General features: G+C 41.5%; 1 protein-coding gene across 3 annotated transcripts in view; it reads right to left on the bottom strand.

Annotated features, from left to right (window-relative positions):
- The window catches only part of RCAN2 (regulator of calcineurin 2), an 84,689-nt gene that overhangs the window by 13,266 nt on the left and 43,706 nt on the right, over positions 1-27,717 (bottom strand). For all 3 annotated transcript variants that reach the window (XM_066547575.1, XM_066547573.1, XM_066547576.1), the window contains 2 exons: positions 2,865-3,038; positions 90-261 (listed from right to left, as the gene is read on the bottom strand). In XM_066547575.1, the coding sequence (XP_066403672.1) occupies positions 90-261; positions 2,865-3,038 (346 nt within the window). The remainder of the gene's footprint in view (positions 1-89; positions 262-2,864; positions 3,039-27,717) is intronic.

Here is a 27,717-nt window from a genome sequence, read left to right as displayed (position 1 = left end):
TATGCCAACTCCCTCTACAGTTATTATCTACACTGGTATTTCTTGTCTGCTTTTCCTGCCACGTTTTCACCCAAGGACCACAAGCTTACCTGGTCCAAGCTTAGAAACTGCATAAAGGAGGTCGTAGTTGATGACAGGTGTTGCATCATCTATTGGTTGCCACCCTACAGGTGGGGAGGCTGGAGGCGAGATGAGAAACTGTTTTGCAGGCTGTGGTGGTGCCAAATGAAGCTTGTCTCCATCTGTCTCAGAGGTCTGAATCTTTAAAGCATAACAAAGACACTGTTTAGTACAGGAAAGAATCACACAATGGTTTGGGTTGGAAAGGACCTTTAAAGGTCATCTCCTCCAACCCTGCTGCCTTGCTCAGAGCCCCATCCAGCCTTGAATATTTCCATGGATGGGTCATCTGCAACTCCTCAGGGCAACCTGTGCCAGTGTTTCACACTCCTACTGTAAAAGATTTGTTCCTTATACCCAGCCTAAAACAACCTTCTTTTAGTTTAAACTATTTCCCCCTTGTCCTATTGCAACAGGGCCTGCTAAAAGGTCCATTCCCACCTTTCTTGTAAGCCCCCTTTGAGTACTGAAAAGCCACAGTGAGGTTCCCTGGAGCCTTCTCTTCTCCAGGCTGAACACCCCCAGTTCTCAGCCTGTCTCCACAGCAGAGGGGCTCCAGCCCTGTGAGCATCTTTGTGGCTTCCTCTGGCCTCACTCCAACAGGTCCATGCCTTTCCTGCATCTGGGACCCCAGTGCTGGACACAGGACTCCAGGTGGGATCTCACCAGATCAGAGGCACATCCCTCAGCCTGCTGGTCACACTGTGGGTGATGCAGCCTAGGATATTTGGGGTGCCAGGGCACATTGTCCAGCTTCTCATCCCCACAGGATGGCTAAATGGAATGACTGCTCAAATCATACCCTTCTCATCCCAAATGCCACCCAGGCAGGATTTCAGCATCAGTCTCAGAAGAGAAGGCCTGGAGCTGAATTTCACCTCAGCCTTACAGATGGTGCCTCTGCAGTACATGCACAGTGTGGGGCTGTGACATCAGCAAAGCTACAATGTCTGTGCCTCTTGTGTACATTCCTTCAGGATAAATGCAGAGCTTTGGTAGCTCCAGCTGCTAGCTCAGAGATTTTTGAGGCTGTAAAGGTACTGTTGTGATCTGGTCTAAAGGCCTAAATAAAAAGTGAGATCACACAAGTAATTCCTGCACCAAGGCCTTGTAAGTAACTTCAGAAAGGTTTCTACAGATTTTATTTCTTTAGTTGAAGGGAAAAAGGAATCTACAGTGTTCCTTAGTCATTTGCAACTGAGTGCCCTTATTTTATACCCATCTTGAATTATCTGCTTTAATTCCTGCTCTTTTCTAGTATGTTAAAGAAGCCTTGATATAAATTAATGGTAGTGCAGCCATACCTAAGCAAGGTTGCAACCACCTTGAGCACAATAAACTCTATTTCCATGACAGCAAACATAAGGTTTGCAAAGAACCAGTCTGAATCTCTCAACTCCATGTTCCCCAGAACTTGTAGGTCTGGAAGTGGTTATTCAGCCTGGCTGAGGCCAGACACTGCTCCAGACACTGCTGCTTCCACATCTTCACTCCCTGAACATGGCTAATAAGCTCTTGTAAGACCCAGTGTACTGGAGAGCATAGTGCAGGTATCAGAATGGCTCTGCAGGAAATCAGCTTAGATAGGGAGACTAATCACTGTTGTGCACATTTTTCTTTTTGTTGTTATCCCAAGTTTTCAATTAGCCTCCTGAATGTACAGTTAGAATGAAACCATTCTCAGTTCTGCCTAACTGCAGGTTTTAAAACCTTTCAGAAAATTCAGAGCTAGATTTAGGAGATCAGGGCATAGAAAATAGGATTGAGGCAGATTCTTCATACCTAAATCCAGCTGTAAGATCTTCTGAGCTCATCTAACTCGTTAAGCACATTTTTTTTTTTCACAGCTGTAGCTTCCCATCTTCCTGTGGTTCTGCTCCTGCCTAGGCTCAAAACAGCTCCTATTCTGACCAGGATGAAGAAGCTCATAATTTAACACTGTGTGTTTGCTTGATACCTTGAAGTGAGCCAGCCCCTATCCTCAGACCTCTGAAGGGCCAAGCTGGCAGCTCAAAGCACGCCTACCTTGCTTATAAACACTACTGGTTATCTCACAAGCCACAGTGACCACATCAATTTATTTAACTGCATTCAGAAGAGGTGGTGGTTGGGTTCTCAACCTCCTTCAACTTTCTCTATCCTGGCTGGGGCTCAGCCTGCTGTGGGAGATCTATGTTCTTTCTCCCTTGGCCAAGGAGAACTAAACATCCACCTGACAGTTCCAATAGATGGATATAATCACCTACAGCCCAGGCTGGGATTGTTTTTCTTCCCCTACCTTCTTCCTTTGACTTGGACTAAATAAATTCCTTTTAGAGAATTCAGTATTTGTAATTCATGTATTCAGTAAGGAAAAGCCAAAAAGGCAGGAGGAAGCCTGACTGTGGCTCAGGGTGACAGCCAAATATGTAATCCAGCCCCACCTTTTTTATTCACTTGGATTCTTTACATTAGCACTTTCTCGTGGTTAGTTAAGAGAGTTACCCACAGACAACACCCAGTGTTGTAAATCACCTCTGAGATACATAATTCTGTGTGTTGAATGAGCAACTTTAGTCCTAAGTGGTCCTTTAAATTTACTGCAGACCCTCAGGGCAGAAACAGCTCAGTCAACACAAGGTTGAAGTAATCTTCTATCAGAGAGATTGGGCAAGGGAGAAACCTTTATTACTTTTATTCAGTGTTAGTGCATAGCTTTTAAAGAAATATTGTGCAGTAACACAAAAGATTCCAGATTTCATTACCTGTGCAAAATACAACTTTAACTTCTTCCCTCTGAACTGTGTTTCATGCAGCTCTATTCTGGCACGAGCAGCTGATTTGGGACTGCTGAAATTTATCCGCACACGCCTGAAGCTTTTGAACAGCTGGAATGTCACGCAGTCATCATAGGCACGGAACAAACCTTCAAATTTCTCCTGCAAAGCAAAAAGAAATAATGCTGAAGATTCACTTTGTGCTCTGTCACATCAGTCTGAGTCAAACAACAATCTGAAATTTGACAGTTGTTTAAGCAGGAGGTTTCAACCTGTGGCCTTTGGGGACAGGTGTCCATAGACAAATAAAGGCTCTGTGAAAAGAAATTAAGGAAAGCAGTCGTTCTGGTAGTGCTGAACTCTGCAAAGGGTTTAGGGGAAGAGGTCTTCAAATTGAGAACCCAGCAGCTATTGAACTTCTCTTACTTTCTCTTCATTTCATACATGAAATGAAGCTGAAAGGGCACATGACTGAAAACACCAGACAACAGTGGGCTCATCTGCACAGAAGCAACCATTGTGCTGAATTACAGTGGAGTCAGCAGACAAAGGCTGCAGCTGAGGCTTACATCCACATCAGCACTACAGGGTCATTTTGTATTGCATGATAGGTTTTTCTGGATGTTTTGTCATTTAAAAACTTAAGAGAATACACACTTGTTTTCTGAGAGGTCCTACAGCATCTGGAAACAAATTGGACAACCGAAAACAGTGATCTGTCCGAAACAGAAACTTCAGGCTTCAAAATGTTTAGCTGTAGAAATGTGCTCAAAAGCTCATGACAAAAATAGGGATATTTTAGCATTGTAAAACGAAGGTCTGAAGTTTACCACACCCATGGACTTGGAAATGAACAGAAACTCAAGGCACTTTGGCAGCCTTGGAGGCTCAGACTCCATGATTTCTCTGCAAGCTGTGAGCATACAGAGGACTAAGTTCCACACCACCAAATAAACCCAAAGTCCTTAAATCAATTCTGACACTTGCACAGGTCTTTTCACTCACACAAGCACAGATTCATAAAATGCCAAAGCTGAAAGGGGAGAGTTATTATTTAGTCCAGCCTTCATATTTACTTAGATTTTAGACTGCTATCCAGTGAGTCACACATCAAATCTGAGCATTTCAGCTACTGCAATCAAGACTTGAAGTTTTGTAAGACAGAGAATCAGCCAGACAAAGCCCCTGCTTTTAGGAGTGCTTTATTCTGAAAAAAAAAACCAAAACCACTGGTAAGATGATTTGCCACACCATTTCATATACACTGAGGGCTGTTATGTCAGGGTTTGTATAATTATAATAACCTAATGTATATTGCCAATAACCTGATGTAGATGCCACATCCCTGGAATTGTTCAAGGCAAGGTTGGATGGGGCTTTGAGTGAACTGGTCTAGTGGAAGGTGTCCCTCCCCATGGAGGGGAATTGGAATGAGATTATCTTTAAAGTTCTTTCCCATTCAAACCATTTCAGGATTCTGTTTTCTTGCTATCTCTGCAAGTCCGCACATTCTTACATGCTTTAAAATACTTCTTTGCTTCTCATCCAGAAAAACAATTTCTTTTCCCTTACAGTAGATAACTGGTACAGACTACAGAAGACAAAGAAAATGCAATTTATGTAATCTCATCAATACTTCAGTTCTCATCTATTGAGCTTACCTGCAAAACAAAGAATCCAAAACTTCTCAGAAAAATTCATCCAGAAGCACAGTGCAGCTGCATCAGGGAGCACTAACAGCACTGTGGGAGTAACTACTGTCAGAGTGGGACATTTATTAAGGAGTTAACAGGGAAGCAGCCCAGCTCCACAGCCAGGGCTGTGACACCACAGCGCATGCGCCCGATCTCCTTTCATTCACTGCCAGCTCTGTGGTCTTCCTCCCCATAACTGATATTCCATTGCTGGCACCTCTTCAAAGGAACCTCCCTATGGTCTATTAAGCTTTCATGATTTTCATTTCATTCTGCCTGACCTCACTCACCTCTTCCTCTCACTGCAGGAGATACTTTGGAGGAATGAAAAAAGAAAAAGAAAAAAGGGAGGTGAGAGCTCTGTGTTTTGGCAGCGGCTGACTAAAGGCATGCAGCAATTCCCAAAACAGTTGAAGTGCATAGGTTTGTACAAGCAGGTCTAGTCTTACCACCCAATGTCCAAATTGTTACACCTCAGTTATGCTTTTTATCTGCTTTGCTTATATTTTTGAAAATTCCATTTTCCTGAGCAGAAGCCTACATCCAGTTGCATTTGTATAAAGGTCAGCCAAAAGCAGCAGTCATCTCAGTCCTGTCCTGATTGGAATTTTGATGCTACAACCTTCACAATGACGAGGGAAAAAGGGCTGGGGGAAGGGAGAGAAAGGGACAGGGGCCCAGTGTCTGTGTAAAGTAGGACTCACACATCACTCAGAAACATAGCTAATTAAAGCTTATGTCTTCATGTTGTCTTTATTACCTACTTCAGACCTCTTCAGTACATTTTTAAAATGAAATAAATTTAAATACATATGAGTGGGGGACTTGGCAGTGCTGGGTTAACAGTTAATCCAAAAGGTCTTCAACCTAAACTATTCTATGATTCTGTGAGAGATAGAAAGGTATTTATATATATATATATATATGTGTGTGTGTGTATGTATGTAGGTATGTATAGAATGATCAAGACATTATAACAGAAGTCTCATAAGCCAAAAATTAGCAGCAAGGTGAACATTTCCCAGTAGTAGCTCTTAGTTTCTCTACAAGTCAACAACAACATTCATCATATAAAAAAAAAAGCTTCACCAAGAGTGGAACGAACCATGCATGGACTTGTGTGGACACTGGGAAGTATCTATTCCTACTACCTGTTTATTAACAAAAAGATGCTCCCTGTCTGGATGCAGCAATCAGGGCTGTGTCCCTGCCCCCTCTATAACACAAGCCAGAGTCCAGATCTTGGTGAGGGACCTAACACAACATTAGGGAAGACACAATTTCAAACGTGGGTCCAAGAACAGTGAGCACAAGGAATGTGCTGGGCACATTCCTGGGCTACACTGAGACTCACTCTGATTAGGCACTGAAAGGGATAGATGGAGAACTGCAAAAAAGCTGATTAAGTCCTGGATGCTGTTGCCACACTGGGATAACTTTAAAGCACTATGGACTTTATTCTGCTTGCTTTTCAATTTTCTACTGGCATAGCTTTAGAGACCCAGCCTTGATTAACGCTCCTGAAAACGCTGTGGGGAGGAGGGAAATCAAGCTCCGTATTTGATATTATTAAAGGGCAGTCTATCCACAGTGGGGGCACTTCCACTGCACTGACTGAAACTGCAACTCCCATTAAAAAGATTCATACATCTGGATTTTTTTATGTTTTCAGCTGATAATAATAATGACCTCAGCAGAGGTCATTAATCATCAAGTGAAGTTAATGGCCCTCAGCTGCATTTTGAGCCATCCTCACTCCTCTGAGCTTGATATCAATTCCCAGGAAAAGCCTTATGCCTTAATTGCTATTGCCTGTGACTTCTAATATCTGCTGAATGCACTTATCTGGATAAAAGTCTTTCAGGGTCATTCCAATCTATAGGAAAATTTATCATATACATTATAAAGACCTAAGCAAATTCTTTCCTTTTCAAGCTTTGTGGATAAATTATTCAAGACTCATAATCCTCTCAATTCAAAACTTTTAAAGTGCTTTTAGGATTCAGTACTTTTAAATGCTTTTAGAAAGTAAGTCTTTGAACTTTCAGAGCACTTTGAAACTTGTGGGGAAAAAAAGGAAACATCCAAAGTTAAGCAGCAGTGTTGCTATTCTTAAAAAGTCAAAATGTAGAAAGTCATGAGTTACACATTTATTTCTGGGATTTTGGAGTGTCTTCATCCATCCCAAGTATGTCTCAATGAGGCCCAATTAATGCTCTGGAAGATGTGAGCAACCTTCACTTCCCAAGTTCCCACTTCTCCCTCCCGGGCCCTGTGCCCTCTCTTCATCTCATTATTCCTTTGCCCAACACTGGGCACCTTTCCCCAGTTCTTTCCTGTCACCTTCTGTCAGCTCCCATCACTCAGTGCCTCTAGCAGTTTCCAAAGTTCTTTTCTGTTTGTTTTCTAAATTAACGAAATTAGCACAAAGTAGGACCATACTAATTAAAGCTGCTGATTACTCCAGCTTGATGGTTATCATTTAGGACAGCCAATGCTGAGAACAAACAGAGCAGCATGCAAGGAAGAAATGAGCACTGGAGTGACAGACAGGAGCTAAAAGCCTCTGAGGACAAGGGCAAACCTATGCCCTCCTTGAATCAAAACTATTTCTAGCTCTAAATGGGAGCTCATCTGGGACCAAGACCCTGCAAGTCCCATGGTAACAGAGATCAGTGAAATGCAGCCATAGGGAGGGAAACAAGATGCTGGGTATATTTGGAAAAGTATTTCCAGTAAAGCAAGGAGAGTATTAACAGCATTGTATGGAGCACTATAGCAGCTCATTAGAAATGCAGGGTTTGTTGCCTGTATCCTAAGCAGATTAATGGGAATAGATCCAGATAAAGGTTACAGGGAGGTGCTGGAATGAGTCCAGAGAAGGACAACAGAGCTGGGGAAGGGTCTGGAGCACAGGTCTGATGAGGAGCAGCTGAGGGAGCTGGGAAAGGGGCTCAGCCTGGAGAAAAGGAGGCTCGGGGGGATATTCTGGCTCTGCACAACTCCTGACAGGAGGGGACAGCCAGGTGGGAGTCGGGCTCTGCTCCCAGGGAACAAGGACAGGACAAGAGGACATGGCCTCAAGCTGAGCCAGGGGAGGTTTAGGCTGGACATTAGGAACAATTTCCTGACTGAAAGGGTTGACAGGCATTGGAACAGACTGCCCAGGCAGTTGGTGGAATCACCATCCCCGGGAGTGCTCAAAAGGCAGGTGGACGTGGCACCTGGGGACATGCATTGGTGGTCATCACAGCAGTGCTGGGTTAATGGTTGAATTTGATGACCTTACAGTCTTTTCCATCTTTAACCATTCCGTAATTCCATTAATTAACAACTTACTAAATAAGAAATTTAAATGCTTGGCTTATTTAGCAAAACAAAACAAAGTCTGAGAGGAGACAGGACAGTCATCAGTAATTTACCAGTACTGTTCAGAGCAAGGACAAATCCCAATGTATGGTGTAAATCTAGAAGACCACATTGGCATAAAACAAGTGGAAATAATTGGCATAAATAGGTTTAGTCTAGAAGTTAAAGAAGGTTTCAAACATCAGAGTAATGATCCAGAAACAACGTTCCAATTACAGCAGTGGCAGCAAATTATTTTTTTAAGATTGAATTTGGTTAGTTCATGTGAGGGACTATGACAAAGTATCGACACAATGAGCATTGTAAAACATGACAGCCATAATTAGCAAGTGAATTGGGTTCTGACACAGCAAGTTCCTGTGATTTATTTCCAAACATTTCTTTCATGAATAGCTCCACTGGTATTGTGTTCATGCAGGACAAAAGCCAAGGCCTAATTCAAATCAATGGAAGCCTTTCCACAGACATCAGCAAGCTTTGGATTAGAGCCCTAGAACTCAGAACCCAAATTACATTTTATTATTCAGTGTGTTTACTCTCATTATCACCCTTGCTACCATTTGATTTAGGATATGGTTGTGATTTAGAACTTTAGCCAAATGCTTTTCCTAGAGTTTTGCAAGCAAATAAAGAAAGTATTTTTCCTATTTTAATTTTTCACATTCATTCATGTAAAAGAAACTCCAAGGAACTAACCACAATAGGGAAAGGGATATAATTCACAATTATGAAATTAGTTTTTCCTGAAATTAATTCTGTAGTGGATATAAATATCCCTGTAAGACATAAACTCCTATCTCAGAGTTGAATGTATTCTGTTTCCAGACAAGCCATGCTGGTTGCAACTCTACACAGCTCTCATGAGGCACAAGAAAAAAGACAGAATCTGGTAAAACTGTGGAAGTTGTGCACTGAAGAGTCTTGTAGAAAAAAAAAATCTAAGAACAGATTAATTCCCAGTTTATACCAAAGAGGATGGGCACACCAGTTACTTCTAGAGGGATAAAGGAGTCACTAAGGTGACATACATTTAACAAAAATACTAAAACAGAAGCCTAGAAAATATGAGCTGAAGTGATTTCAGCATTGAGATATGTCAAAGCCTCGTGAAGGGTATTGTAATGACCTAGCCTGGATATTGTGTGGCTCTCCTCATCCTCGATTAAGGAAGATGGAGGCAAGATGGAAGAGCAACAAAAGACTGCAAGGATGATCAGAGAAGTTGTGAACCTGTCACAGGAGGTGAAGGTGGATGATATCCATCCCTGGAAGTGTTCAAGGCCAGGCTGGACAGGGACCTGAGCAACCTGGTGTAGCGGAAGGAGTCCCTGCCCATGGCAGGGGCTGGAATGAGATGGTCCCTCCCAGGTCAAGCTGTCCTGGGATTCTGGGATCTTGCCTTGGGAAACAGAACCTGAAGTATGAGGGATTTCCTGCTGCATCTGTCTGTAAGGAAATCAATAAATAATGTAAAGGGAAAGAGATTAGCAGAATTAAAATAACCAACAGTGTTGGTATTAAACAAAGACTGCCTGTTAAAAGATTTAAACTTAAATTGAGGCAGTTATTTAGCACTAGACCTGTAACATATCAAAATGCCACTGGCCCAGAAATAGAAAAAAGCCTAATTGCTTTGATGAAAAGGGTAAGAAGGAAAGATTAGAGAAGAGCACTATGCATTTCTGTGGTTCTCAAAGACCAAAGGAGAGGAAAGACTAGAGGAAAACAAAAAGGGATCTTGATTTGTCTAATGAAAACTTAAAATAACTGGGTTGATCTGAAGTACTTTTAACAATTATTTAATGATCCACACAAAAGAAGCAAGCAACTTGATACAACTCACACGTGAAAATTCCTTAAAAGCAAGAACTCCCACAAGTAGCCAGTGTAAGCAACAGCCTCTTCAAATTCTCTGCTTCTAAAAAGATGAAACTCATTGGGAAATCCTGGTAGTGTATATGAAAAACCACTATTGATTCTCAGCTAAAATTCCAGGAGTGCTATAAATAGAGGAAATATTTTAAAGCAGTGATGATAAATAGAGAATTCCTATGGGCTTGTCCTGCTGTCTTTAAGTAATGGCAGGAGAATAAAGCACAAATTTACCATTTAGAGATCCCCTTAAGGCAAAGGTCTCCAGGTTGTAGCTTCTTATTTCACCTTTCACTGTGGGTAGCTGTAGCTGAGAGTGTGGGATCTTCCTATTCCCTCCTTACAAGTGGGGGAGGGTATTATTTGAATATTCACCCTGAGTATTACTGTCTGAATGTTGGTTTGCAGAAAGTTTCTTCTGTTACCAAAGGAAATCTCTCAGCTGGCAACAGGAATGGAAAAATGTGTCTTTCCACCTGTCATTCACCAGGGTACATTTTAAAAGGACATTTCTTCATGTGAGACATTTTGAAAGGGGGGAAAACCAGGGAACAGTGGCTATTTTGTCAGATAATCAGAATCACAAAGTACTCTACAATGACCTTCTGGTTACTGTATTGTCTAAAATGTGCTCCTTACCTTGGAACTCAGTGCACAGCCCTGCTCATTTCTTCATGAAGTTGGATTAGAGCATTAAGATAGGGCTAGAAAGAGCTTGGGTTTATTTACATTAAACATGGCAGTAATTAGCATATCCCAAAATTGAACAATTCTCTCAGTACATGAACAAACCAATCCAGTTTGCTACCCCAGTCCATTCAGTTTGTTGTTCTATGTTTGGCTTTCTCCTGTTTTCAAGAGGTGAAGGTCAGGTAAATTGCGAATCAGAGATGAAATAAAACAGTAAAGCCAAAAAAATTTTAAGGCTGGGCTTCAAGATGGGGGGCATTACAAAAAGCATTAAATCTTGCTCTCTCCAGTAAAATGAAGGTTGATATGCCTGCACTACTGCAAACCTTTTAAAGGGGAGCCTAACACCTTTAAGCTTTACTATGTAAAGAATGCACAGTTTGTATTTCAGAAGTGATGCTCTGTGGCCTCCTTGCCCCACAATTTGCAGTGAACCAACCCTAAACAGGAGCACACTGGCAACAAAACACAGCCCTGGCCCATGTCTCACACATCCTGCTGTGTTACCCTTACACACTGGGGCTCTTCACAGGCATCTGCATAGAACTTTTAGATCCTAAAGGATGCTTCTGCCCCCCACATTGTGCCAAAATCATTCTGACAGCAGAAATATTTGATGTAATGTTTACTGTTTACAGATCCAGTGTCTTGGTCCAGAGAGGGACTTTGAGAAAGTCTAACAGACGTTACACAATGTTGTAGAGACATTTGTAACTCATCATCTCTCAAAGAGCCCTGATGGCAAAAGTAGGTCAGGAGCTGGAAGAAGTTTGCTGGTCCCACCTCATGCTGGCAGGAGGAGGCATCCATCCCTCACCATCCCTCCTGCATTACATGCCCACCACGGCATGAGAGCACTGCAAACATCCTAGTGAACAGAACAACAGAGATGTCCCTCTTGAAAAATCAGCTGAACCAAATAAATTTTCCTTCCTCTTCCAGCTCATCAGCACAACAAAAGGTACAGAGATAATATCTGCCCCAAAGCTTAATGGGAATGCATTCACATTTCGGAAGAGGCTGACAAATGTCAGGGGCACAGAATTCTGCTGCGTTGCCTTTTCTGTTTTTAACCAGCTCACATCCCTGTTTACCTCAATGTGACGCACATTCCTCCTGCTTAGCTCCACTGATCTGGAAACCAAAGGCTCCTTCAAGATGAAATAAATTGTTCCTGTGGCAATGCCAAGGGGCTGATTTAATATAGTTTGGAGAGTTCTCAATTCAATTTCACACCCAACGATTGAGCTAAAAGAAAAATCCACACTTTACATTTCTTCTTTATAGGAACACTGTTATTTTACTGTATCATCAGCCACAGCTTTTCTGAGCACACCATATTTGAAGTACTCCAGTTCCAGATGCTGTATGAGCTCCCTGAAATGCTGGAAGTGCTCTTTCAAAGCAGCTGGCAAAGTGCACATTCTATGACCAGATCCATTAGTTTCAACCCCAGTGCTGGGGAGTGTTCTGTAGAGACATCATTCTTTGTTCCCTGAAAAGCTACATTTGACTCCAGTACTGGCTACCATCATTGTGCAACATCACATAATAGTTGCCTTTTATTTTTCTCTTTTGCATTGTGTTTGTCAGTGGGAAAAAAAAAATCAAAGCCTGAACAGATTTGTGGAAGATTTATTGCATTTGTTTTCCAAATAGCAGCCTAACATTTTGGCTTGAGAATGGTAAAAATAATGCTAAGAACAAAGACGTGAAAAAAAATTCAGACTGTCCTGAAAAAACTGCCTATTTTTGTTTGCTTTAAGATTTCAAACAATAACTGAGTAGATAATGTATGTAGTGAACTCCAAGGGGCTCATCTGCATTGGTTTTAAGAATGTTCATAGTACAATACCAGCTATTGCTTTTGTCTTGTTCCTGTTGTTAAGCCCAACAATTAATTGGTAGCAAAAGGAACAAATTACTGTGTATATGTTTCTAAAGTTCTTATTATCTTAATTTAGCACACAAAATAAGGAAGAAAAACAAGCTTAATTAGTTTTTACCAAAAGCTGCTACATTTATGTTAATAAGGAATGTTCCAGGAGCAGATCTCTGCAGCAAAACAGTTGGTGCTGACTTTCTGATCAGGTGCCACAGACTGAATGCCCATTAGCAGTTGGAGCATATCAGGCACACTCCTAGAGTGCATCTTCTATATGAATTTCATCTGAAAGGCATCCAGTTCATGAACTGCTCTGTGATGTGAACAAAAAGCACAGTTAATGAAGAGCAACAGGAAAGTTGCCTCATGAGAATGCCCAGCTCAGACTCAAAATGCTAATGTAGACACAAGCCTGTATCTCTCATAAAAATAGTTAGCTGGCACTCCAGGAGAAGAATAAAATAACTCCCCAACCAAACTGAAGTGCTAGAGACAATAATAAATAAGGGACTGGTGGTCAAACCTGTGCACAAAACTAGGACTGAAATTATTTACTATGAGAAGCTGTGTGAAAATTATTCATATTCATAGAACTATAGAATGGTTTGGGTTGGAAAGGACCTTAAAGCTCACCTTAAAGTTCCAGACCCTGCCATGGGCAGGGACACCTTCCACTAAACCAGGTTGCTCCAAGCCCTGTCCCACCTGGCATTTGACACTTCCAGGGATGGGGCAGCCACAGCTTATGAGGACAACCTCTGCCAGAGCCTCACAACCCTCACATCAAAGAATTTCTTCCTTTAAACTGTATAAACTTTGATACTGTAAGAAAAGCTACATAAATATCCATCTTATTATGACACTATTTTTCATTGATCTTTGGCAACTGCAATTTCATGTCCTCAGGCCTCCTGAGGCCACCCCACTGTCCTGTTCATGTGGTGACACTGAGGCCAGGACGGACCCACAGCCACAGTGGGAAACCATGGGAGTAGAACCAGAGTTTTCCTAACTCATTCTCAATCACTTTATTTTTACATAATCCCCAACTGGAGTATAGAAACCTCAGCCTCTTGAAAAACTGTTACTGAGGCTGTGGAAGTGTCAGGGGACACCTCTGTTGCTGTGATGCAGAATCAGGACCTCAGTGTGCAAAATGCTAAATGCAAGGATGAACTACAATAAAGGCAACACCAAGAGCTGAGAAACTGTGTCTTATTTATAGTCTTGGAGATGCAACGTTGTAAAACAACCATAAAATGCACACTACTTATTCCCTGACATTGTCAACCCAGTTAAACTAGAAAAATAAACAAGAACAAGCCATGGGACAGTTTAAACTAATAAAATGCTTGCATTGCCCATTCCTGATTTACTGTTTTGCCTACAGTGATCAACATTTATAGCATTTCAGCTGTTCTCATCAGTCATGGGGAATGCTTTCTCCCTCTCCTCTCCTCTAACACTGCAAACTGCATGAATAGGACTAAAAATACAGTTTCAACTTGTCTGGATTTGGAAAGGACACTGACAATTTTGAAAGTGACTATGAAGAAAAAAAAAAAAAAACAAAACTAGGAGAGCAGAATAGAATCTAATATCATGCAGCTCCATAAATGTTACTTAACTGATGAAAAAAGGTTCAAGGGGAACTCCTGACCCACCAATGCACATCCTCTCATCATCATCCTCTGCAGCCCACAGTCAGTGACCCCCCAGTCACAACCAGCAGCACTGTGCCCACTATCTAATGCTCTGCTTGTGCTGTTTGACTGTTCCTTGCTCTTCCCAGTCTGTCCCAACCATCTGTCATTCCCTGTCTTACACTTCATTTGCAAATTACTCGAGCAGGTCTGTTGTCTGTACTCTGAGCAGCTCCTAGGAGCTGCAGCCTCTGAGACTGGAGGCCTTTGTACAGTGAAGATAAACCAAGGATGGGAATACTTTGCCTCCAGTCAAGTGACTGAGTGGAGTCTTTAGCAAACCTACATCAACTACAAGTAAATGGTGTTTCAGAATTAATGGCATAAACAGAAGCATCAGAGATAAACATGTAAGGAAGTGGTAAAAAGAAAACTAAAGAAAATACCATCAGTGGGCTGGAAAAGCAGGAAATGTCCTGTTTACAAATGTGCCAAACTGGGGGATATTGACATCACATTCATATATATCATCTATATCTTTGGCTGGACCAAAGGCAAGGAGTGCAGGAGGTGAGGAAGGGGATTCTGCCCCTCTTCTGCATCCAGCATTGAGGACCCCACTGCAAAAAGGACATGGACCTGATGGAGCAGGTCCAGAGGAGGCCACATGCTCAGAGGAATGGAGCACATCTCCTTCTGGAACTTGCCAGTGAAAATCCACGTTCATCAGCAATTCTTTATGCGTGTTTTCTTTTTAACCTAATTTGCTCCTTGTAGTCCTTCCTTCACTAACTGTTTATAAGAGAACAATTGTACTTGATGCATTTATTTGAACAGATTTTTTTTAAGCTATTAGATTTGATATAGACTTTTCCAAACAACAGGAATTGTGCTAAAATATAAAGACAGCAGTGTAAATAAATAAATAAATATATATAAAATACATATATATATATATAAAATTTCAGTTCAGAAAAAGGAATAACTACAGAAAACAGTCTGTTCCTCTTAACTTCAAACAGCAGAACTTCCACAGACTAAAATGTTAATGTTCACACATTGCATTGAAAGAGTTATAAAAGACTGTGAGTTTCTCATTCTCCCACATCCACTGATTTGGTGCCCTCAGAGGAGGCTCAAATGAGCTGTAATCTGCTGGGTCTAATTCCTCTTAATGCTGTTACCAGTCTGAAAAGTTTAACTGTGAATTTGATTTTGCACATCATGGCAGAAAATGAATGAAAAGCATCTGCATAAACACAGATGAGACACTCTTCCCTCCATGCTGCTTCTAGATTGTCACTGGAACCCCCAGTTCAGCACTGACCCACAAAAAAACAAACATGCCTTCCAGTTTGAATAAACTTCAGTGAGGCAAAAAAAAAAAAAAAAAAAAAAAGAAAAATTGCTTGAAACATTTTTACACTTGGAGAGGCTGTTTTCTTCCCGATCAGAGGTCCCAGTTTTTAGAGGATCTCAGAATCTCAAGCTGCACAGATGCTGAAATACCAAAGCAACACCACACAATGGTTTACCTGCCTATTAAAAATATTTCAACAGCATATTTTAATTTCCAGTATGCACCACAATACTTAATTAGCCACTAGAACTTTACAGTGTTACAGTACCTCATGACATCAAGAATTTAGCACACATCAGAAAACTGGGCTTGTGCAGGCCAGGAAAGAGGATTTGTGTGGACTTAGTAAGCAGATTCCAGCAGGCAAAAAGGCTGAGATGACAGATACAAGTTCTGTACTGGGTACAGAAGGGTAGAAAAATAAGCAGAGGTTTCCATCTGACTCAACAGCCACTAGTACCATCCACTTCCAGACAGCACAGGGAATTTCAGTCTTACAGTGATGTAATTGTTTTATTAGGCAGACAGAAGGAGCCCCAGGGTGAAAAAGCAAATATTCCTGACCAAACTGCTCCCATGTCATTTTTCAACCAACTGGAAAATTTCCAGTTGGCACGAATTCTGTTTAGAAACAAGAATTGGAAACGTAGACTAATCCTATCTTAGAGCTAAAACTAGCACTGCTCTTCATCAAAATCATTTTCATTTCCTGATGTGAAAAATATATCAGTAACAGCATGATATTAAAAAGATACTGGAGTGGGATTATGAAACTGAAGCTGCTGTCCACAGATCCAGAGCAATTGGTGAGAAGGAACGAGCCCTGTGACTGGCAAGCAGAGTGGTAACAAATTGAGATTTTTTTCTTTTTATGAACAAGTTTTTTACAAATAACTAGGACACAAAAATAATCAGTGTCCCATAGTTTCTTGCCCTGTGGCACTGTTTCACACTGGCTCTGTGTTGCACTTGCCCTGCAAATGCCCTTGTGCCAGTCTGGAATGCTGGAGATAAACATGGAGAACCCAAGAACATCCAAAGCTGGAAGGGACCCACAAGGATGACCAAAGTCCTACTCCTGGCCCTGCACAGGACACCCCAACAATCCCACCCTGTGCCTGAGGGTGTTTTTCAAACACTCCTTGAGCTCATTCCCTGGGGAGCCCACTCAGTGCCCAATCACCCTCTGGGGAATTCCACCTAAGCCTCCCATGACACTGTGCAGACTCAAGGAGTCTGGACTTGAGGTCAAGGAGATTTTTTGGTGCAAATAGATTCTAAATGATAGGAGAAGTGGGATGCCAAATCTGGTGGAAGCAGTTGTCCAAAATAAAGGGAAGCCACCTGTTCCCTGTGGAGGTTACATCTTCAGAGTTCAGAGGGTGTCCCAGACCACTCAGCTTGATGCATGGACTGTGCCTGCATCCAGCTGCAATCACTGCACTGCAGAAGCAGCATCAGTTGTAGCCCCAAGAACAGCATTTACACTTTTGAATTGAAATGGACATTGTGTATTTAATCAGTATAGGATATTAGTATTAAATTAAGAAGGGCAAATTATCAACTTATAAAAGTGAATACATTCATGCTCAGCATAGTCCAGACTTTCTCCAAGGGATACTCAAACCAGAAACACAATATAACTGGATTTGCTACATATAAACTTCAAATTTAATGGAAAACATTAGTGGGGAATAAACCAATGAGGGTACCTTCATATAAGTAAGTGGCCTCAACTGAAAGAGGTCAGATTTAGATTGGGTATCAGGAAGAAATTCTTCCCTGTGAGGGTGGCAAGGCCCTGGCACAGGCTGCCCAGAGATGCTGTGGCTGCCCCTTCCCTGGAGCATTCAAGACCAGGTGGAACAGGGCTTGGAGCAACCAGGTCTGTGGAAGTGTCCCTGCCATGGCAGGAGGTGGGACTGGATAATCTTTAAGGTCTGTTGCAACCCAAACCAGGCTGTGATTTGGTAATTTTATGATTCTAAAATAGAGTAATTAAATAGGTACCAACCTGCAGCATTATCATCCACACCTCATTTTACACACAAGTGTACACTCCTATTATACCATGATTTTACCATCCTTATACCAACTACTTATTCCCAAAGTAAATTCCCCTTATCCAAGACCTTTTCTTTATAGAATTGTTACTCCTTTGCTCTGCTTCTATTTCACTATACAACACATAAAGTATGAAACTGTATAAGGAGGAATTTTACACTGAGACAATGACATGAAAAAATATTCTTTACTGTATTGTAGGATACAACATGCATTGAGTAAACTCTTGTTTTGTGATTACTACTGTATGCCATCCAGTAGAATACTGTATGCACACTCCTTGCCAAAAAATATCACCACTTTGGGAGTTAGGATTGCAGGCAGCCTGCTTACATCACTACAGTTTTTCAACAGTGTCAGTCTAATAATTTGCTACAAAAGCATGAAGCAGATAGCTAAACATCTTTCCCCTTTATTCACTTATTAAAAAAAAAATCAGGCAAAAGCACATCAGCTTCCAAGCCTCTAAAATTTTAAGTACACTAATAATTTACTTTTGTCTAACATAAGCAGCATGTTCATTTCTGCTATGGCCCAGCATTTGGCTTTGCTCCCAGCTGTCTTGATTAATAAGAATTTTTTTTTAGCTCAACAACTCTCCAATTGTGGTTCAAGGACTGGCAGCCGCCTGCAGAAAGCTGGCTGGTCACACAGCCTGCAGTTCCTCTCATGGAATCAGCTGTTTCTAAAGATAAAGGTACTACTTTTCACAGCTCAGTGGTTTTCTTCTTAGGCTCTGTAAACAAGGTAGCAACACAAAATCTCCTTTCTACACAAGAAAATGTGCATCTGAAAATTCTAACCAGTCTCACCAGGCACAAACAGCACAGCTGCAACAAACTTGGGCTGGAGCACCTCTCCTGTGAGGAAAGGCTGAGAGAGTTTGGGCTGGAGAAGAAAAGGCTTTAGGAGTTCTGAGGTTTATGGCAGCCTTGGGATACTTAAGATAAGATGGAGAAAGACTTATAAGAAAGACAGAGACAGACTTTTACCAGGGCCTGTAGTGACAGACAAGGAGCAATGGGTTTAAACTAAAGAGGGCAGGTTAAGATTGGACTTAGGGTAGAAATTCTTCCCCAGAAGTGTCCAAGGCCAGGCTGGATGGGGCTTGGAGAAACCTAGGATAGTTGAAAATGTCTCTGCCCACAGCAGGGGTGGAACAAGATGATATTTGAAGGTCTCTTCTAACCCAAACCATTCAGTAAATCCACATTTGTTTTGCTGACAGAAGTGTGATACTGCTGCTAATTATCCACTGCTGTTCACTAGAACTCAAGAGATTTGCTTCACACAACTGTTTAGTCATGAGAATGTCTTTATACAGCTGTGACTGATTTATTTCTTCTTGCACTAAATTTCATCCTATTTTTTAAGCAAGGGTTGTTCAGAATTTTGACCCTGCCCTACTAACACAGTGTCATTCACACTTTTTTTGAGGCTTTTCCCTTTTGACTACTGCAATTATTCTCAACCTGCTTTCAGGAAGGAACATGTGAGCTCATCCACTTAAATGGCTTCACCATTTGAGATGAACTGGTTCTGGTTTTGACATTCTGTAAACAACTATGCACCCACCTTATGGAAATTATATTTTGAATGTAGATTACTTATGGAAATGACTTGAACAGTGTGAAAGCTTTAGTCAAAATATCTACACTCCACATCTCCTTTATCCCACTTATCCCATTGCCCTGTCAAACAAGGAAGGCACATTGATTTGACATGACTTGGTCTAACAATCCAGGCCTAGTTACTTCCAAAGTACTTCCAAACTTATTTCCAAAATCTGAGTCAGATAAAAATATCTGTAATTGTTCAGGTCTTTCTCCTCTCCCCCTTTTAAACACAAATGTCATTTTTTAATCTCTCATCCTCAGCAGTCTCTTTGTAACCTATGAATTCTTAAAAGATCATTTCAAATAGTAAAGAATTATTTCAGCTGCATCCTTAAGCATACCCAGGTAGATTTTAACAGCTCCTGTACACTTAAATATTTGTCTTACCCCTGCATTTTTAGCAGTTTTTTCTCTGCTGTGGCCACTACTAGGGTTGCTTTCTCTATTAATTTAGGTAATTATCTGTGTTATTATATAACATAAATGAAATCAGTTACACCATAACCCTCCCCACATTATGTATCTTGCTATTAATGGATTTACACAGTGTTTTCCTCCTAATTTTTATATATCACAAGACTTCCCTTGTTCTTATTTAAAATCTCTGATAATGGAAACCTATTTGGTGATTTTGCACACTTGATTTTCATGTTATATTTAAATCCTTAAACTGCTCTAAAGCAAAAGGAGTATCTGATGTAGCCCTAACAATCTCTCATTGTATGTCCCATCTGTCCTTTGCATCAGGATAGATAATCTCCATTATGCATTCAAAAGTGCCTCCTTAGCTGCTAATTCTCATGGTCTTCTTGGTCTCTCAGATAATCTTCTTAGGAGACACTATTTACCAGCTCCATAAGGTCACTGAAAATGACTTTTCAGAAAAATTATTTTCCTCTGACTTCAGACTTTATTTCAAAAGCTAACTTCATAATAATTTTCACCAACAGTACTTGCCATTATTAATTTCTTCAATTGCTAAAATCAAACCTGAAAACCAAATAAAATTACCTACCTCCATTTGCTAAAAAAACTTCACCCAGAACAGTCTCATAATCTGATATCTGTCTTACTGTTTCACCTACTGGTTGTTTATTTCCAACAGTTTAAAAATTACTGTTATTTGTTTCTAATATTATCTACCATACTGAATAAAAACAAGGGAAAACACAAAATTCCTTCTTGCATTCCAGGAGGATGAAGTAGAAAGACAGAGGAAGTGGGAATAGAATATATAAAAAGAGATTTTTTTATAAGGTTTCCAAATTATTTTCTGTGTGCATATGTAGCTTAGTCATGTTCAATCATTTAATTCCTTTTGAGATATTTAACAGCAAAAAGTTTTGAGGAAGGAACTGAAAGCAGAGTGGCAGCAGCCCAGAGTACCCATTTACAAAGGGATTTTGTTACCTGGAGGTGGGATGGAAGCCTGTGGAAGATGCTTTCAGTAAAGCAGAAAGCTGTCAAGATTAATTTAACTAAGGTTTCAATGATGCTTAACACCTGCTTGATGAAAGCTTTGTCACAAAATCCTCATTTTTTAGACTATCAATGGGTCTTTCCAGCATCTTGTATCATCTTCTGCCCTTAAATCACTCCACTTACAGCACAAGAAGTCAAAGTCATCTCTTCTCACCTTGGTCTTCCATTATTGCTCTTGTTTTCATGGGCTCTCCTTCCATCCCATCTCCCCTGCTGCTGTTACCCCCAACAGACACCAGTCCTGCCACCACCTGCCCCAGCCTCCACAGGAGCTTTCCCCACTCTTGGTCCTTCCCAACAGAGGAACTTCATCAGAGTGACTTCCCTCCTCTCAATCCCCATGCTCCTCTTCCTCATTTTGGCCACATTTTGAATAACAACTGATTTCCTCCTCCCTCATCTCAGAACAGTTCCACCTATGATTTGCCCCTTAGAGATACTTGCTTCTCTTAAAAATATGTTCTCTGGGGGAGAAAGACCATTTCTGCTGGTGGGTTGCTTTTGGTTTTGTTTTTCTATGAGTAGTAGGAAATAAAACAATAATCCCCCAAACAAAACAAAATATACTCCACCACATCCCCACCACAACCAACATTTGCTTTGAGGTTAATGTGCACCTGTTCATGTGCTGACACTGAGGCCAGGACCAAATTTGTCAGCATAGACGTAATTATTCAGACAATTCAAAAGTTTTTATTCTCAGTGGTTTAGTTATAGGTTTTCTCTAAGAAATGTGGACAAGTAGCCAAAACTGAATGAACCTTGTCACCCCGCACAAAGATACACAGCAAAGGATGATGAAACTTGAGGATGGCAATGTTTGAGTAAAATTTGTACAGCAAATAAAACAATCATCTTCTTATCTTCTCCATATATGGAATTTCTTTTATTGAGAGGATTAGCAGGTTTTTTACCATTATTTGTTCATCTGCCTCACACCAGCACATCTGACCTACATGAATAAAAAAGTGGCTTCTCTCTGCCTGTGCAGCAGAAGTCCTGCTGCATGATTCAGCCCTCTGGATGCCTCCACCTTTTAACAGCAAACATATCCCTCACTGCAACAGATGAAGCAGAGAGATTCTTCTGCAAGTGGCAAATTGAGCTGCAGAAATTCCCCTGTACAGCTGCCTGTTGCTACTGCTCAGAGCTCAATGGGTTCATTGGGTTTCTCAGCTCAGGGACTATTATTTCAACAGGTGGAACTACCTGGTGCTGCAAAACTGGAGGCTCTTCCATGCTCCTGATAAATATGAAGCCATCCTGTAAGATAAAGTCAGTCTTTCTGTCTGCCAGAATCAAATGCAGATTCTGAAAAGCAGCAAGTTTGGGCAAATTAAAAACAAGACAACAAACAAACACACACACCCCAACAAAAACAAACCACAAAAACCCCCACCAAAAACCAACCAAAATCAGCTACTAACTCAGCAAAGTTCCTTGGTCTCTGGAAAATGCCTAGAGCTCAACAACATTTGAGACTGAACATCTACAGAACATGATTAATAAAAGCAAGAATTATTAATTACACCAGCTTTGCATGCCAAACCCAGTTTCCTAAGCAGAGAACTTACTTGTGGTTCCTTAGTTTTCCATGTGCAAATGAGAACACTTGGAACTTTTTACCTATAACATCACTGAGGTTTTCCAGCAACTCAAGGTGTACAGAAGAGAAGGTGCCATGGAGATGCTGCTGCAGCATCCAGCTCTACAAGGACCCATCCAGCTGTTTTCCCACCTTGCAAGGACAGCAGAGCTCTTTGCTCCATCACAACTGCTAAAACCAAAGGCTTCTCCTTGATTCAGCACCAAGAGAAATTCCATGTGGGGATAGTTAAAGGCATCACAAGGACACTGATGTTGTGAGAAGGCAGTCTGTGCTTCCAGGAATGGACATGGACAAAGCAGAAATCAAACAGAATCCTAGATGGAAAACAGGCTGGAGCCAAACTCCATGGCTGCACTTGCTTTTTAGAGACATTGCCAATAAGGAAAAGAAAGGGAAGAAGTCTCCCCTGGGGGAAATTTTGATTCTGTTGGCCTTTAGAAGGAAAATTTCAATTCTGTTGGCCTTGCTTATTGAAAATCGTATTAGAGGGGGAAATCTTCAGGACAGGCTCATGCACACAATGCTGGTGCCACTGTAAAATGTGCATAGAAAACACAGTCTTCCAGCAAGTGGCCACTGACTGGAGCTTGGCTTGGCTGGTTTCTGGTCCTTGGCAGGCTGTGTGTCAGCCAAGTGTTTGACAAACTGTGGTACAATTTCCTCAGTGTCTTTTTGCCAAGGAAGAATTCTCTGCTCAAGACCATGCTGCCACGGTTGCTTGCACTCTAGCATATGATTAGGCAGCATCTTCCAAAGCAAACAGGCTGTTTAGCACTTGAATGATCAAACTGAGTAGATTATTTAAGGCCTCTGGTAGAATCACCTGTAGAAAATATTAAAGGAAGACCTCTCCAACCACTAAGCATGTACATTAGTCTACGAGAAAAAAAAAAATTGCTATAAATTACTAAAAAATTCCTAAAGATATATAAAAGGTTGGTGCAGACCTCTGCCTCAGAACCTGCAACACTGCTCAGTATCAAATCTTAGTCATGCTAAGCAGCAGCAAACAGCATCAGTAAAATTTGAGACAAAAGAGTGCACATCTACAGCACCTTCAGAGGAAAATGAGACTGGATCACTGCAGACCTGAAAATAATGTGTCCTTGATAATTATTTTTTTGAGGAGAAAGAACTTGGGTACTTTATCTCTCTCGGTTCTTCTGAGAATTTTAATTTTATTCTAAAATTGTAATAATTTAAGTAATTATTTAATGAAAAATCAGTATCACACATGTATCCATATTACAAGTACATCAATCTACAGCTGCACTGATTAATTCTTCAAATCTGCTTAAGAAAATCACCATCTCTTCAGTGCTTCTCACACAGGCTGGGCCATTTGTCAGTAGAATTACAAGCTCCATCTTACCTTATTACCTGCCTTGGATTAATTCTGCACCTTCTACCAACACATTCTAGTTGTTATTTATTTTCATTTGACAAATTACTCATTGTCTAGCTATCCTTATGAAAGGGAAATATCTTCATGTGACTTCCAATAGAAAGGAGGATCAGAGAAAATACAAAGCCCTCTGACTTGCTTTGCTGCTCCCTATTAGCATTAAAAGGGTGAAGAAGGAGATGGAGAAGCTTTGCCATATTCAGAGGTGTGTAAACACCTGCAGCTGCCACCAATCTCTGGTGAAATGGCAGCACCACCCCTTCTTCTGAGGTAGGGGAAAAGCGAGAACAAATAAGTGAAGATCAGCCTAAAGAGCATATTATGACCTTCAGAAGTCTTACCATTCAATCATTTCTTTGGGAACTTCCCTAAAGAGTCCAGCTGCCTTCCCATAAGGGTGTTAGAAGGACAGAGACAAAGCCCAGCCTGTGACTGGAACTGGGAGCACCTCAGTGTGCAGCAGCACCGGCTGCACAAGCCCCAGCTTTGCTGTCAGAGTCTCTCTGTGCTGACCCTGAAGCCAAGAGCAGGGTCAGTGTCCTGGAAACAGCACTACAGCATTTGGAAAGCTCCTCTCTATTACTTGCTCCAGATCAAGACAGACAGTAAGCAGAGATCAAAAGACACACAAGTCTATTTCTCCAGAACTCTTGGATCATGCAGATTTCCCAGACTCAACCTTATTTGCAATTAGAAAGAACTACCAACTATGGAAAATACCAAGAGAAGGTACAGAGCAGGCCTTTCGAGCCATCAGGGTATTTTTGGCAGTCATGCTGTTGTTTGGTTCCCTCCTTAGAGCCCGTCTGTGAAGTCTTATGACTGTGCAACAGACTCTTCCCACGGATCAAGCTCACATGGCTAAGGAGAAGGATGTAAAGGCAGAAACCCAGAAACTCTCCCAGCAAGTCATGCTTCCTGCCACTGGACAGCTGGCACCATCCAGAGGGGCAGCAACATTTCTCCCCCTTTCTCCAATTTTCTTCACTTGACTCTGGCCTTAGAGTACTTAAACTTTAAACCTCAGAACATCTTTGTGAATGAGCCACTTAGACAAGTGGAGAATTGAAGTGGAGAGCAAAAACCACAAGCATCTAGTGTGCTTTTGCCCTTTAGACCTCAGAAGTTTAGACTGCTAAACCTCTGATAGGCAACTGCAGGACAGTGACTGAACCTCCCACCCATCCATCCCAAACAATTTCCATTAGCAGGGTGCTCACTGGAGCATCTGAACTGAGAAATGAGTTTACAGGTTGACAGAGATTCTGCTCCAATAGGGATTAATCCTCCAAAGCAGCAGTCCAAATAGTGAAACTATTCCTACTATTGCCCTTTGTTGCCTGGCTCATGTACACATTGGGTTTTATCCCTGTGTTAAGATAATGGTCCCATCCACATTACATTACTGTCTTCAGGATGTGATCCATCTGGATCATTAGTGTTTCTTCTCTCTTATAGGAATGCCAAGTCACCCCAGTCCTACCTTGCTTCTGAATGGAATGGTCTGTGAGAACAAAAATGAGAAGAGAATATGTAGAATTAATCATATAAAAGACACATTGCTTAGAGTAAGAAATACAAGTTTAAATTCTCTTCCACTGTTTCAGTGATGTCTGGGATTCCTCTATTAGAAATAAACAAGATATTCATTAACTAATTGCTTATGTAACAAAGATCATTACATGAAATTATCATCTAGAGGCACCGAAAGAATCTTAATTATCCAGGTGAACTTCAAAGCAGAACTGCACTTTGTGATTCCTCTGGTTGCCTTCTCTTCTCAACTCTTCTAGTTCCTGATCTACAGTCAGTGGCATGTTGATTAGCCTGACCCAATTTCTGGATTAGAAAAGCCAACTCAAAGCAGCAGCTGATCAGAAGTGAAGGGCTTGTTGGATGGGTTTGTGGTGTCAGTGCTGGGGGCAAGTTGCCACTGCCAAGGTACCCACACAAGCCGCTTTTCAGAGAGAATGAGCAGCTCCAAATGCAGCAACCAAAAAGCCTTCAGTACTAAATAACTGCTCCCCTGCTCCAGAGGCCAAATGGAAACAGAGTGTTTCCAAGCCTGACTGCCAGATGCTAAGAGCATAATGGCTACAGAATAAGGTCTCCAGAGGTGGAAAAGCAGCAATAAGCTGGAGAGCTCCCTCTGCTCCAAGTCCTGTGCCCAAAGCCAGCTTTGTATGAGAATTCTGCAGCTCTGAGGGACCGATGCTCTTGAGAAGTGGCAACTTCCAGGAGTCCCCATGGCCACCTGCTGTGGGAACTGCTGCTCCAAAGCCCAACACTCCAAGCTCTGCTACTGCAGTCCTGGCAAGCTCCTCACACCCCTAGCCTGCAGCTGTGGCCAACACACACTGCAAAGTGCAGAGCAACAGCTCCGTGTTGCCAGCATCCTCTTCCTAAACCTCCTGGGAGAACAATGGCTCAGTAACACCAGCATCCTTCTCCCAAACCTCCTGGGAGAACAATGGCTCAGTAACACCAGCATCCTCTTCCTAAACCTCCTGGGAGAACAATGGCTCAGTAACACCAGCATCCTTCTCCCAAACCTCCTGGGAGAACAATGGCTCAGTAACACCAGCATCCTTCTCCCAAACCTCCTGGGAGAACAATGGCTCAGTAACACCAGCATCCTTCTCCCAAGCCTCATGTCAGTTCTAAACCTAAACCGAAATAAAAGTGAGATATGCTGTAAGCATATCCTAAATCCTGAACACAACCCTTACTGACATCAGAGAACTATTCTACAGGACTCAATTGCTCATTTTAGCAAATCTCACCAAGCACCACACATACTCTAAGATCTTCAGTATCTGTTCTACCACTGAGGGAACATTCCCTTCACACAGGGAGAAGATTCTCTGCAATAAAACCTTCTATTAGAGAAGTGACAATAGCCTGGACTTCAGTTGTCATGCTACCTGTGCCTTCAGGCTGACCCACAAAAGGGCTGGGCAGAGGGGTACTCACAGGGTAGGTGGAGAAGACAGGAATTCTGCACTTGCTTTTGCTCTTCAACTTCCACACCCATCTCTTCTCAGCAACAGCCTCCTTCCTTTTTAACCCTAAATCTGATCCTCATCCTATCAATGTCAACATAAACTTTTCTATGCTGTGACCACACTGTCACCAAAAAACCTCACTTTGAAGTGAACCCTTTTGCATTAAAAAAAAAAACCAAACAACAAAACAAACCAAAAAAAAAAACCAACCAAAACCACCCCCCATACTGTTCTTTTCCCTGCAATTCTCCAGGATGTGAGCAAAGAGCAGTAGGTATCTCCAGCTTTAAATTATCAGCAGTGGTGAAACTTTCCCAAAGAGGATGCCCACACTGCAGGCTGCTGCATGGGGAGTCTGGGGATGAGCACAGAGCTGCCCACAGCCTCCAGAACAGAGTTTGGGGACAAACCCATTGGAAAGGAGCTGCAGTGAGCTGTGGGTCACGGAGCACAGGCTGCTCACAGCCTCTAAGCCAGGCAACTTCCAAGCAGACTTTGCGTTTCTAGGCTGCAGTGCAGTCTGCAGTGCAGTCCCCACTGTAAATATACCCAAAGTCTTTGCAATCAGCATTTTAATTCTAACATATGGTGGGGGAAAAAAGCAAAACAGGGCAATTTCAGCCAAAGCAAACAAGGTACAGAAAGTCCAAGAAACACAAAAGGGTTACAATTCCTGTAATGTCTCTGTAACCCTTTTGTTCTCTTATCTTGTACTCCTGGCCCACACTTTATAGATGCTGCAGCTTAAATCAGGCTAATCTAAATCTTACCCAAGTCACTGGAATGCTTTCTGCTGATTTATGTTAGTCAGAATTTTGATTTTGCTACTGACATATGAGCAGCATGAGGATACAAGAAGCTCACTACTACTTTAATTTCTTGCATGGTCTTACATCTAACATGGACCAGACACAAAAAGACCCAGAAACAAGATCATATCAATGCAGATGTAAATCCTACATGTTAAAAGAACATGCTCTAAAATGAAAAAAAAGAGAAAAAAAGAAAAGAAAAATGAATAAGCAGATAAACATTTTACTACTTCAAAATAATACAAGAAACATGTCCCAACGCAGGCAAGACTCCTCACCTGAATCATTCCTCTGAATTACTCACTTTTTCATCTCTAAATTCACTACTAAACTGT

Source organism: Molothrus aeneus, chromosome 3 (genome assembly GCF_037042795.1).
Source record: "Molothrus aeneus isolate 106 chromosome 3, BPBGC_Maene_1.0, whole genome shotgun sequence".
NCBI lineage: Eukaryota > Metazoa > Chordata > Aves > Passeriformes > Icteridae > Molothrus > Molothrus aeneus.
This window is presented reverse-complemented; position numbering and strand designations above follow the sequence as displayed.